General features: G+C 38.9%; 2 protein-coding genes across 2 annotated transcripts; both read left to right on the forward strand.

The window, feature by feature from the left end:
• Positions 1-8055: 8055 nt before the first annotated feature.
• Positions 8056-10996, forward strand: LOC122034897 (GTP-binding nuclear protein Ran-3-like). Its single transcript, XM_042594256.1, has 8 exons — positions 8056-8194; positions 8286-8355; positions 8771-8827; positions 8912-9029; positions 9669-9758; positions 9841-10020; positions 10098-10175; positions 10662-10996. The coding sequence occupies exons 1-8, from the start codon at positions 8192-8194 to the stop codon at positions 10729-10731; spliced, it is 666 nt and encodes a 221-aa protein (XP_042450190.1). The 5' UTR covers positions 8056-8191; the 3' UTR covers positions 10732-10996.
• A 1092-nt stretch (positions 10997-12088) lies between these two features.
• On the forward strand, positions 12089-13865 carry LOC122034908 (molybdate transporter 2-like). Its single transcript, XM_042594267.1, has one exon. The coding sequence runs from the start codon at positions 12209-12211 to the stop codon at positions 13595-13597; it is 1389 nt and encodes a 462-aa protein (XP_042450201.1). The 5' UTR covers positions 12089-12208; the 3' UTR covers positions 13598-13865.
• Positions 13866-14278: the final 413 nt, after the last annotated feature.

Raw genomic sequence — 14278 nt, forward strand, 5'->3', positions numbered from 1 at the left:
TCTCACTTATGCCAAAGGCGGACCATGCTACGAGTGTCTCGGATTATTGTCCAATCTCTTGTTGCAATTGTTGGTTGCTACTAGGAAAACCCAATGGCTCCACTGTACAAAAATTTTGTACGTGATCTGAACCTTTCCTAGCTACCATGTGTTCTTTTAAGTTAAACTTGTATCTCCTGCGAAACTTAACACGTTTGATTCCAAGTTTAACTTATATGTTCTTTTAGGTTTAGATTTGGATCTCCTGCGGAACTTAACACGTTTGATCCAAATCACCTAGGTTATAAATTCAATTAAATATTAGTTTCCAAAATTGGCTTCCCGTACTGCATGGCGAGGCACTTGGCCTTCTTGGACACCACCGACTAGACAAAGCCTTTTAAGGAAAGTTAATATTTAATTTCCTTATATAACTCTAGGTTAACCAAAAGGAACAATCAAATCACAAGGAAAAAAGAAAAAGAACACAACATCGAAATTAAATTCGAAAAACAAGAATCGAATGCCTCTTGTATTTGGTATTTATACAAAGAAAAATTAACTAGTATGATGCGAAAATTAAATACTAGTTATACCTCTTTCTTGTATGCTAAAAACCTCGAGATCTTCTGCCGTATCCCTTGCCTCCTCATAGACGTCGTGTGGACGACGATCCTCCAAGACGAACACCACCCAGAAAGCTAAGCTTCTCCTCCTTCTCTAGAATTCGGCCACCACCACCACAAAGGAGCAAAAGAGAGCAAAGGGAAGAGAGGGAGAGGGGTCGACCACTTGATGATCTCCAACAACACAATATCAATTGTTATGTTCTTCAAGGCCTCCCCTTCCCCCCTTTTTATATTAGTTTCCCAACGGAAAATTATGAAAAGAGTTTTATAAAAAATTAGACTCATTCCTATTTCCTTTTAATTTTTTCTTTTTCTTTCCTCTTAATTAATCAATCCTAGATTGATTTATTAATTAAACAACTATTTGTTGATGTTTAATTATTTGACCGGCCCCTTGCTTGGTGGCCGGCCACTTATTAAAAGGGAAAGAAAGAAATTTTTTTTATAAAATTTAAAAGAAGAAAACTTCTAATAAAATTTTATAAACTCTTTTTTTTTCTAATGTGGATATTAAAAGGAAAGTTTTAAAATTTAAAACCAAGTTTTAAAATTTAAAACATCTCTAATAATATTTCTTTTTAAAAGAAAATTTTATAAATTTTACAACTCTCTTTTAAAACCTTGTGGCCTAATTTAAATTAGGAAAATTTTATAAATTTTTAAAATCTCTCTTTTTACAAATTGTAAATATCTGAGGAAATTTAAAAATTCAAAAACAACCTTCCTAATTTAAATATTGCGGTCGGCCCCCTTGCCCAAGGCAAGGGCCAGCCACTTCTAGAGAATATGTGGCCGACCATTGCTTCGTCACCAAGCAATGAACCGGCCCCTTCTTGGACACCAAGATAGGCTTTTCTTTGGATGGACTTGAGGCTTTATTGAGGCTACAACGGGGACCTAGAGGAGAAATTGGTTTTGGCCTTCCGATGAGCTTGAGTATCCCGTGCTCGCCCCGAACACACAACTCAAGTTCATCGATAATAACTCATTCCACTAGAGAGTTATTACAGCACTACCGCACCAATCCCAAACATGAGTGTGTTAGTCTCCCTGTGTTTAAGATTACGAATGTCCACTAATTAAGTGAGTTACTGACAACTCATTTAATTAATATCTAGCTCCAAGAGTAGTACCACCCAACTTTATTGTCATGTTGGACTAGGTCCACCTGTAGGGTTTAACATGACAATCCTTATGAGCTCCTCTTGGGGACATTCTCAACCTAGATAACTAGGACACAGATTCCTTCTATAATCAACAACACATACTATAAGTAATATCATTTCCCAACTTATCGGGCATATTGATTTATCTAGCTAAACCTCACCCTTTGATAAGTCAAAGAAATAAATATTAAATATACATGCTTGTTATTATATTAGGATTAAGAGCACACACTTCCATAATAACTAAGGTCTAGTTCTTTTACTAAGTCAGTACAAAAAGAACTTACCTAAATGATCTTACTCAATACACTTAAAGTGTATCAGTGTAATTTATTAGTCAAGATAAATTAATACTTAATTACACTACGTCTATTCTGATGGTTTGTTCCTTTCCATCTTAGTCGTGAGCAACTGTTTATAATTTATAGAGAACCGACAACATGATCTTCTAAGTGTGACTCCACACTCCATGTTATCTACTATATAAATTAATTGAACAATTACATTTAACAAATAAATGTAAACATTTGACCAATGTGATTCTTTATTTCAAAACAAATGTGTACAAAAGCTAAACTTTTAAGTATATACTCCAACAACAATGTCTTCTACAAAGTAATTGCTAAAGTTTTGGTCAATCGACTAACTGAGATAATGAATTATTTCTTGGATCCAGCATAAGCATCTTTCATACATGGGTGATCTATAGGAGACAATATAAATCTAACTCAAGGGTTGCTATGGAAATATACTCGCAAAAGGATCTCTCCAAGATGCATGATTAAAGTAGATTTCAAGAAGACATTTGATATGGTTGATTGGAACTTCCTTATGACAACTCTCATTGGTTTTAGTTTCCTATAATGATATTATGGATAGATTAGGGAATGTGTTATGACAATATCCTATTCTATCTCTGTAAATGGTGGTATATATAGATTTTTTAGTGGAAGAAGAGGTTTAAGGCAAGGTGATCCTTTACCCGCCTTGCTATTTGGATTGTGCATTGAAGTGCTATCAAGAAGGCTGTGAGTTACCTCCTTGCCTCTCTCTTTTCATTTCCATTTAAGTAGGGGTATAATCGAGCCGAGCCGAGCCGAACTCTTGAATGTTTGAGTTTGGCTCGTTTATAATCGAGTCAAGCTCGAGCTTTATTTAACAAATATATTCATGGTTCACGAGCTTATTCGAGCTTTTATCGAGCCTAAACGAGCTTAATAAATATAAATTATAAATTTAAATATTCATTAAAAACTAAATTATATATTTTTAAAAAATTATAATATTCTTGTTAAAATTTATAATTTTATTCTAATAAATAAATTGAATATATTTGTCTATGTTTTTCATAAGTAGAGTGTAAAATCTATAAATTCAATATCAAAATTATTATTATTTTTATTTAAAATTGATTTATGAGCTTAACGAACATGTTCACGAGCTAACGAGCCGAATATTGTGAAGCTTGAACTTGGTTTGTTTATCTTAATGAGCCTTATTAAACGAGCTCAAACGAGCTTTTATTGAATCGAGGTTCAAATAGCTCATGAGCGGCTTGGCTCATTTACACCCCTACATTTAAGGTGCAAAGAGGTAGGTATCACACACTTTGTATATGTCGATGACTTAATGTTGTTTAGTTAGGCAGATGAAACTTCAATCAAATAATTAGTGGATTATTTGGACCAGCTTGGAAGGGAATCGGGGTTGAAACTTAATCCCCAAAAATCACATGCTTATATGACAGGGAGTTGATGGAAGGATAAAGGATTGGTTGATTAGTCTTATATGGTTCCAAGAAGGCACTTTCCCTTTTCAATATTTAGGAATCCCACTAGCGCGGAAAAATTACAAAGTACTAATTATAGACCATTTCTTGATGCTATTACAGTAAGGATAAATGTTTGGCCTAAGCATACTTTATCATATGCGAGACATTTTAAGTTGGTAGGAATGGTCCTCCAATGTATGGAGTATTTTTGACTCTCTATGAAAAAAAAATGTGGAACCGCCACATCAACGACCCTCCTAGAGCCGGTCCCACGGATATGGAGGGAGGTAAATGCAGGTACACAGCTGAAAGCGCATAGCCGGGACGTTGACCCCAGGCAATGGTTTTTTGACTCTCTATGCTTCCTATACATAGTGGAGAAATTAAGAAGATCAAGGTTATTTGTTGTATGTTTGCATAATCCTTTAAGCATCCTCCTATATCATGGGCTAAAATTTGTCTTTCAAAATAAGATGAAGGGTATGAAATTCGGAATCTTCTAGCATAGAATGATGCACTATTAAGTAAAACATTATGAGAGATTCAATCCAAAATAGACACATTATGGGTCAAATAGGTGCATCAACATTATGTAAAAGGGGATGGATTTTGGCAATAGGAAGCCAAAGCTTCGGATTCACAACTGATCAAGAGGCTTATAGATATTCGGAACAAAATCCTAAAGGTCACAAGTGGAGTTGGAACAACAAACATGAGGATGATTTAATGGTTTATGTGGGAAAGTAAAGGGACTGCAATTAAATGCTTACCGATTTTTCATGCCTAGAGGTTTGGAGGTGATGTCAACGTCGATGGTATGGAGATTAGAAATAATGCCAAAGCATTGCTTCATCTAATGGATGTTAGCACATGGAAACTTAAGAACGACGGATAGAATGGAATATGAACCGTACATGCTTTGTCGATAGCAAGAAGAATCAAACCATCACTTATTCTTTGAATGCCTAATTATTTGTACTCTTTGGAATAAGGTGAAGATATGGTTAGATATCAACTATGATTTTCATTCAGTTGGAGAGTTATATCAAATTTTTGGGCAGCATTACAATGGTGGCAGCAGGAAGATGAAAGCCCGATATCTTGACATATCTAGCTTGATCTATTTTGTTTGGGAAGCTTGTAATAGATGTCATTTCCAAGGGTTTACTCCAGATGTTAAGTAGATATTTCGAAAAGTTCAGATTCATATACACCGATTTGTGGACTAAAGTTCAATGTAGTACTTTCTCTTGTATGTCCTGTATGTGTGAGTGTCAGTTTTGGGCTGGGTTGTGTGATAACTCATGTTCGGAGGTTGTTAGCGTGATGATGTTGTTGTTTCATTTGCTTTGAATGAGTGAGTTTATGTGATTGTATTGAATGAACATATAATAGGTGACTTGTGTCCATGTGATGCATGATTGTAGGTGTGGATTGAGAACTGATTGTGAGGTTTACCTCATTTGTAGAGGAACAAAACTCCTATGTTTGCATGCTTTGATATGCTATTTGAGAGTTTTACCTCTCAAAGAAGATTTATATGTGTACCTTTTTTATTGTGAAAGAGCTCTTAGTCTGTTAATCCTCGTTATATCTAGACCTGATAAGTTTTCCCATGTTGAGTCAAATTAAATCGTAGACTCCAACTTTCATTCTTGATTAATGAAAACATCCTTGGCAAATGCATTCACAGTGGTTCATTTTTTATATATCCAAGAATTTCACCTTTGACTATGAAATATGAATATCCCCAACTATCCCTTTTAATCATTACTTCAATACCCAATGTCAACACAATAGGAACGAAATAATGTGATGTTATCACATGTTAATATATCTATAGCTTGAACTTGCTTTAAGCACTCTAATTTTTTTCAAAATAACAGCGCCATAGGCACGACCCGACTAACTAAGGTCAGACATGCATTATTAATAGAAGGGACAAGATGACTGATGCACACAACAAGGCAGACCGATTGACTCAACCCAAGGTTTAACTATAAGTTTTTTTAACTGCAACAACTTAAGTAGCATGACACCTTTTGGGTAGATCCTAAAAGCAAAACAATGAGAACTCAAGCTTAAAGTGGATAATAGAAATATGTTACATTCTTTTAAATCCATGATCTTTTTCATATCTTTCTAATATGAAACTTTGATTGTATCTCAATAATCTTCCCCTCAAATGAAGAACCACCAGCACTCTCATGGTTCGAACTTCCCCGTGAGCATCTAGTCACTCTTGACCTTCTTTGGACCTCCCTGCCAGCATCTGGTTACCCTGACATGCTTTGGATCTCCCCCAAACATCCGATCACCTTGACTTGCTCGGAGACTCCCCGCTAGCATCCACATCCGATCACTCTTGACCTGCTCCAAGCCTCCCCAGAAGCATCCGATTATCCTAACTTACTCTGAGCCTCTCCACAAGTATCCGGTCACCCTGACCTACTCTAGGTCTTTGTACGAGCATCCGATTACCCTGACATGCTACAGGCCTTCCCGTTAGCATCCGATCATTCTGACCTACTTCGGGCCTCCACGCGAGCATTTGGTTACAGGGGAGAAAGCTCCAGGTGTTATGGTACCATTTGCTATTTCCAAACGATATTCACATATCTTCATAATAACATAATATTGTCCACTTTGGGCTTAAGCCCTTATGACTTTATTTTTAGGCTCTACCCAAAATATCTCATTATAATGAAGATATTTTATATCCTTTTAAACCCATGATATTTTTCATATCTTTCCAATGTGGGACTTTGATTGTATCACAATAATTCTCCACTCAAATGAAGGACCACAATTACTCTCATGGTCCGGGTTTCCTCGCGATCATCCAATTACTCTTGACCTAGTTCAGACCTCTACGTTGACATGCTCCAGCCCTCCCCGTAAAAATCATGTCATCCTGACATGCTTCGGGCCTTCCCCACAAGCATTCGATTACTCTAACCTGTTTCGGGCCTCCCCACGAGTATCCGACCACCTTGACCTGTTCCGGGCCTCCCTGCAACTTCGTTCAAAGTCACCCCACATGACATTTGATCTAGACCATGACTCTGATACAATTTGTTGTATCCAACGGATATTCACATATCTTCATAATGACATAGTATTGTCCACTTTGGCGTAAACTCTCATGACTTTATTTTTGGGCTTTACCCAAAAGGTCTCATTTCAATAGAGAATCTTACATCCTTTTAAACCCATGATTTTTTTTCATATATTTCAAATGTGGGACTTTGATTTATTACAACAATTCTTCCCTTAAATGAAGGACCACCATTACTTTTATAGTCCCAACCTTTTTGCAAGTATTCGGTCACTTTTAACCTACTTCAGGACTCCCCATGAATGTCTAATTATCCGGACCTATTTTGAACCTTTCTTATAAGTACTTAGTCACTTTTGACATACTTCATATCTTCCTATGAATAGGGATGACAATGGGGCGGGGCGGGGATGAGTTTGCCATCCCCATCCCCGCCCTCAAATTTCATCCCCGTCCCCATCCCCGCCCTCATTCCCCACTTTTTCAAATTCGAGGAAATTCCGAACCCGAACCATCAGGGATCAAATCCCCATCCCCGCTTTCATCCCTAAATTAATTTAATATTATTATTATTTTACTATTAATATTAATATTAATATCAGTAATAATAATAATTTTATTATTAATTTTTTTAATATTAATATTATTATTATTATTTTTAAAAATATAATAATAATAATGATAATAATAATAATAATAATAATAATAATAATAATAATAATAATAATATTATTATTATTATTATTATTATTATTATTATTATTATTTTCGGGACGGGTTCCTATCCGTGAACCTGCCCCATCTCCGAAAAAATCCTCGAACCCATCCCTATCCCCGAATAAATTGAAGATTCTCGTCCCCATTTCGGATTTTCCCCACGGGCCTCAAATCCGTGAGAAAAATTACCATCCCTACCTATGAATATCCCTAATCATTTTAACTTTGATTTGGAATGGAAGGGATTGCTTGGTTAGATGGAATGAAAGTGAGAAATGAGAATGAAATTGAAAGTTGATATTTGATTTAGGGTATTGATGATGAATCTTATAGATTCAAACCCCTAAATATAGAATTGAACCATTACCAAATAAAATGAGGAGAATAGAAATCTAATTGAAACTTCTCATTCTCATTTTTTTAGTTCAATGATTCCGATTTCTATTTTCATTCTCTTCCATAAATCAATCATTTCTATTTCCATTCTTTTCCGTAAATCAAGCCCCTAAGAGTATCCGGTCACTTAATTGAGACTTCCTTGTGAACATTCGGCCGACATGATACAGAATGGGAGGGTTCCAAGATGTTTATTATTATTATTCTTAGAAAAATAAACATTAAAATAATAATTCGCTCAGGCCATCAGAATTGTCGATAAGGCCCGGCCCAATTCCTTCTCGGTTTGGATATTCGTTATCGAAGCGTCGATCGAGGAATTCAACGGCTGAGAGAGTCGCGTTCAAATCAAGCTGACCCTGCGTGGCAAACCCCATCATTTCCTAAACCTTTTAGGGTTCGGCTCCGCCATTAAAATCCACGCACCCTCTCATTTCTCCTCCTCTTCCCCTTTGCATCATCGGTAGCCGATCAGATGGTAACGTCTCCGATCCACTTCCATTTCTTGTCGCATTTTTTTGTTTTGTGTTTTTTTTTTTCATTCTTTAGATCGCGTATGCTGTGTGCAGGCATTACCGAACCAGCAAACTGTCGACTATCCTAGCTTTAAGCTCGTCCTCGTTGGTGACGGTGGAACAGGTGAATCCCTTGTTACCTCTGTAATTTTTTGTGTATTTCTTCAACTTCTCCAGCATTAGGATCTGATTCGTCCAAATAATCGTCGTTCCGATTTGATCAGTTACTGGAGCAAATAAACTCTTTGATGATTTTGTTTTCTCTCTCTCTCTCTTTCACGCGTAATTTCTCTCGCTCAAAAAACATCTTGTTATTGCTGCCACTGTAACGGAATCAATATTTGTCTATGTTCATTAAGAGGCTGGCGGCGCCGGCGTCTTTATTCTTGTAACAGTGAAACACACAAGTGCTTTTCTTTTTCTTTGTTTCTTTCCATTCTTTGTTCGTTGTTGTATTTTTATTTGGAAAAAAAAATCCTATCTTTTGACCTCGATTTTTTTTTAAAAAAAAATCCTGGTTTTCCTTTTGTATGGCACAGGGAAAACTACATTTGTGAAGCGCCATCTTACTGGTGAATTCGAGAAGAAGTATGAACGTGAGTATCATGCTCGTTCAAGATTTTCTTTTAAGTTTTGACTTAGTATGCCTACATTATGGTATTGTTTATGGATTTTTTTAGCTACTATTGGTGTTGAGGTCCATCCGCTGGATTTCTTTACAAACTGTGGCAAGATTCGATTCTATTGTTGGGATACTGCTGGTCAGGAGAAGTTTGGTGGTCTGCGAGACGGATACTAGTATGTTCTCACTCATCTTCACCTTCACCTTTGTATTTTCTGACGGACGAATCTGCTAGTTAGTGTCTGTCTTAAACCCTCAGTGTTTTAACCAATGGTTGAGCTGTATTATATGATTTACTCGTATATGCATGGAATGCTGAAATAGTTGATAAGATTCTATTTCTTTAAATAATTTTTCATCATTGACATTGATATCGATAACATATGCCATACTGGTACCGTATAACTTATTTGAAATTCATTTGTTACTCAGAATTTTTTTGTCATATAAGATTTTGTTCTTTTGCTTGATTTAGAATTTTCTTTTCTGTTTATAACGTTAGTTTTCTTTTAATGAAAATATTTGTCCCTCAATGTATGGTAATGTCGTCTTGTCAAATTGATATGATATAATAGAAACATACTGTTGATATGTAATTTAGTGGAAATATCATTCTTCTGTCAAAAAAGTTGGAGTCCTTGGCAAAGCAGTCAATAATCCTTCTTTTTTAAAATTTAAATGTCAAACATACGGTGCTTTCTCAATTTAGTTGGTAATTTGATGGATTGCATCTGTGAACTGAGGCTGAATATATTTTTGTTTGTGGAATGGTTATTGTTGATTTTAACCTGACTATTACCGTGTTTCTTTCATAGCATCCATGGTCAATGTGCTATTATCATGTTCGATGTGACTGCAAGGATGACATACAAGAATGTTCCCACATGGCACCGGGATTTATGCAGGTTGTTTGCTCACTGCATTGAGCGTAGCAAGCTTATCCTGATATTTTAAAGTCTCTAACTGTCCAATTTGTTTGGAAATCAGGGTTTGTGAGAATATCCCTATTGTTTTGTGTGGCAACAAGGTTGATGTCAAGAGTAGGCAAGTTAAAGCAAAACAAGTTACATTTCACAGGAAGAAGAATCTCCAGTACTATGAGATTTCAGCAAAGAGCAATTATAATTTTGAGAAGCCATTCCTTTATCTTGCCAGAAAACTTGCAGGGTTAGTATGATTTGGTTCTGATATCAATTAAAGATTATCTAATCAAGAATTAGAAGTAATGATAAATGTGGTTCCAGGGACCCTAACCTTCACTTTGTCGAATCACCTGCACTGGCACCTCCTGAAGTTCAGATTGACTTGGCTGCACAGCAACAGTATGTTCAATTATATGTTTCTGTCTAAAATTTTGTTTCCTTATCTACATTGTGTTTCCAAGAACTTTTTGATTATTGCTTGCGATATTAAGTTTGGTTTTTATATTTTTGGAGGTTTCTTGGATTTTTTTGTAGGTGGATGATGATAAATGTATACATTCAATTGCCATATGCTCAACTTAGGTTTGCTTATGTTATACAGCATAGAGAATGATCCATATGAACTCATTATAGGACCAAATTTACATTGTTATTATTGGCAGATCTGGTTTTCTATTACAAAAAAATTGACTTAGATTTGCAAGTAGCTGATGATCCTTGTTTGTGTAATGAGTAGATAACTGTTGCATCCATGAACTGACATGTTCTTTGTGCAAACATCGATTGTAATAGCATATCGTCTGATTTATGCCCAATGAAATCTAGTTTTACTCAACCAAGTTATGCCGTTTCAGACTGTTCTGATTGTTTGTTATTCTTTCTTAGACATGAAGCCGAGCTTGCAGCTGCTGCTGCTCAGCCTCTTCCCGATGATGATGATGACCTGCTTGATTAAATTTGTTGGTCCAATACTACAAAATAGTGAGCTCTACATAGTAGTTGTCTTGTGTTTTGAACCATTGCTTGGAGTTGCATTAGAATTGACGTTGGATACTTCAATTAGTTGATTCAAGCATCTTTCTTTTTTATTTGGAGCAAGTAGTGGTGTTCTTGATGCTGGTTTTCTACCAATCGTTTGTATCAAATGAGAAGAAAATGTTGCCAGGTTTCTGCTAGCGAGGTTCTGGTCAAATACAAACTGATGTCGGATTGTCGTTCAAGTTTTTTGTTTGGCCTATGATATGTTAATTCCTACCATGTTTACCATTTTATCACCTCACTTTTAAACATATTTTTCCAATATACTGCACGGCATAACCTCCTTTCTCCTACCCAAAAATAAAACAAAAAAAATCCACAGGAGTTCTGTTATATTTCTTGGAGGTGAACTTATATAGGAAGAAGCACTGATAATCCAGTTATTGTTTATGAAAAGATATGTTTTAGTACATGAAGCCACCAGGATTCTGCCTTCCCTTGCTCCCTTTCCTGTAAATCCTCTTCTGAAGAATTGTGGGGAGTTTGTCTGATCACTTAGCTTAAGTATATCCGGCGGCCATCACTGTCAACGATAAATTTATTCTCATTCTGGAGGCAGGATATGCCAAGAAAGTTGCAACCACAAAGCAAACGCATCTTTTCCCGTCCCTTTCATTCTAATCCATCTAGGGCATCGGTTAGAGAGTTGGTTTGATAAGAAATTTGATGTTCGATTTGATAAGAATTTGTTTATATTTATTTAATATACGTAAGATTAATTAAATAAATAAATTCGAACAGTTCATTAAGTTAAACAAATAAATTTGAATACATGTGTTCAGTTCCATTCATACAAATAAATTTGAATACATGTGTTCAGTTCCATTTACGAACCATATTTATAAATAAAACTTTTTTTCCATATATTAAATAAACAATAAATAAAATAAAATAAATTAAACTAAGCTTGAACATTCATCTTGGTTATTTTTAAACTTGGCTCGACTTAATTATCCTTTCAAATAAGTTTGAAGATATCAAATCCCAACTCGGTTCGATTTGTTTACAGTCTAGCTTCGCTAACTCGAAAACTACATACCTCGAAACTGGGGAGCCACGCAACGGCATGGCCGTCTCTCACTTTCATAGAGTAATCGAGGGGCCCCCGCGAAGCCGTGACGAGCATTGCATAGAGCTGGTGGTGCCGTGGAGGGCAGTTCTACTGGGGACGATGGTCGGTCCTGCACGATCCGGTGCCTAGGGCGGCACGCGGGCTGGCTGGTGCTGCGGACCGGGCCAGGCACGGCCCATTGTCCAGCCCGCTCAGTGCACAAAGAAAGTTTGTTTCATTTCTGGAAGCCGTAATTAGACGAGGAATTGTCCCGGCGCTTGAAGCACGCCAAGCGTCGTCGCCCCGCACCATTTGTCTCCTTCTCTGCCTCTCCGCCACGACTATGGCGGAAGACGGTGCAGATGGCAATCCCCTCCTCCCCCGCGCCGCCCTCAGAAGCAGGTGCTTCTGCCTTCCCTTTAAGATTCCCTCACCGGCCGCCAGCTTCAGACTCAAGACCTCGGTTTGGGCGGAGCTGGGGGGATCCGTCGGTGACCTCGGCACTTACATCCCCATCGTCCTCGCTCTCTCCCTCGTCAACCACCTCGACCTAGGCACCACCCTCATCTTCACCGGCCTCTATAACGCCGTCACCGGCCTCCTCTTCGGCCTCCCCATGCCCGTCCAGCCCATGAAGTCAATAGCCGCCGTCGCCATCTCCGAATCCTCGGCCCATCTATCTGTTCCCCAGATCATGGCTGCCGGCATCTCTACCGCGGCCGTCCTCCTCTTCCTCGGCTCCACCGGCCTCATGTCTGTCCTCTACCGCTTCATCCCCCTCCCCGTCGTCCGTGGTGTTCAGCTCTCCCAGGGCCTCTCTTTCGCCTTCTCCGCCATCAAATACATTCGCTACGATCAGGACTTCGCCGCTGGTAAATCCCTTGGTCCCCGCCCTTGGCTCGGCCTCGACGGTCTTATCCTCGCCCTCTCCGCCCTCCTCTTCGTCGTCCTTGCCTCCGGATCCGGCGACGATCCGCCCAACCAAACCCCGAATCCATCGATTCCCCATCGGAGTCGAATATCTTCTTCCTGGATCCCGGCGGCGCTGCTGGTGTTCGCGCTAGGCGTGGCCCTCTGCTTCGCCCGTGACCCCTCCATCCTTGCCGACCTCAAGATCGGCCCCTCCCCGATCCGTATCGTCCGCATCACCTGGGAGGACTGGAAAGTGGGCTTCCTGCGGGCGGCAATCCCGCAGATCCCACTCTCGGTGCTCAACTCAGTGATCGCGGTGTGCAAGCTGGCGACGGATCTATTCCCGGTGAGGGGGCATGAGGTCTCGGCGACGGCGGTGTCGGTGAGCGTGGGGGCCATGAACCTGGTGGGCTGTTGGTTCGGGGCGATGCCAGTGTGCCACGGCGCCGGTGGGCTTGCGGGGCAGTACCGTTTCGGGGGCCGGAGCGGGGCGTCGGTGCTGTTCTTGGGGGTGGCGAAGGTGTCGTTAGGCCTTCTCTTTGGCAGCTCGTTCGTGCGGATGCTGAGCGGGTTCCCCATCGGCATCCTCGGCGTCCTGCTGCTCTTCTCGGGGATCGAGCTGGCCATGGCATCAAGGGACATGGGCGACAAGGAAGATTCGTTCGTGATGCTCGTCTGCACGGCCGTGTCGCTGACCGGGTCGAGCGCCGCACTGGGCTTCGGGTGCGGCATCGCCCTCTTCCTTGTACTGAGGTTGCGCGAGGTGGAGTGGCTGCGCCACTTGATGCCATCAACCGCCGCCGGAACTCCCGCCGATTGAGACTAAGCGAGGCACGAGATAAGCGTTCGCTTCGACGCCATTATGGTAAATTTGGTAAGGATTCTCTTTGTATATGATTCTTCTTGCACAGATCAGGTGACATCTCATTATCTCGATTAGAATTTGGAAACAATCAAGTCATAATTTGTGATTTAGGGAGAAAATCGAATCCATTTTATCATTATAATCTCTTGTTCATATTGAACATTTGTATAACTTTGTTAGTGCTTTGTTAATAATTATGTAACACTTTTTGTGTTATTTGCTGGTGACTTTTCTTGACAAAATTTTGATGAAGAAAAGGATACATAATATGCCAGAACAAATCCTCCATATCACAGTGGAGTGCGAGCTTCCTAACTCATGGGATATTTGGTTTCAATCATGCAGTTTGATCCTCCCAGAGTGTGCTTAAGAGGAACATTCCTATATTATCAAAAGAGAATACATGGGAAAATATTTCATATAAGTCAGAAAAGAATAAAATAGAATCGGATTGGAAATTAGGGGTTCTTTCCTTTCCTTAGAAAAGAAAGTTTTTTAAATTACATTTTTTTTTTGTTCTATTTCTATTCTGTCCTCCGCTGGATGTCAATTAATTGAAAATGTATTACTTATATTTTCTCTGCCCTTCACTCAGATATGGATTAAATTGGCACTTTGTCTGATATAATACAACTT

The sequence above is a fragment of the Zingiber officinale genome, chromosome 1A, assembly GCF_018446385.1.
Source record: "Zingiber officinale cultivar Zhangliang chromosome 1A, Zo_v1.1, whole genome shotgun sequence".
Taxonomy (NCBI): domain Eukaryota; kingdom Viridiplantae; phylum Streptophyta; class Magnoliopsida; order Zingiberales; family Zingiberaceae; genus Zingiber; species Zingiber officinale.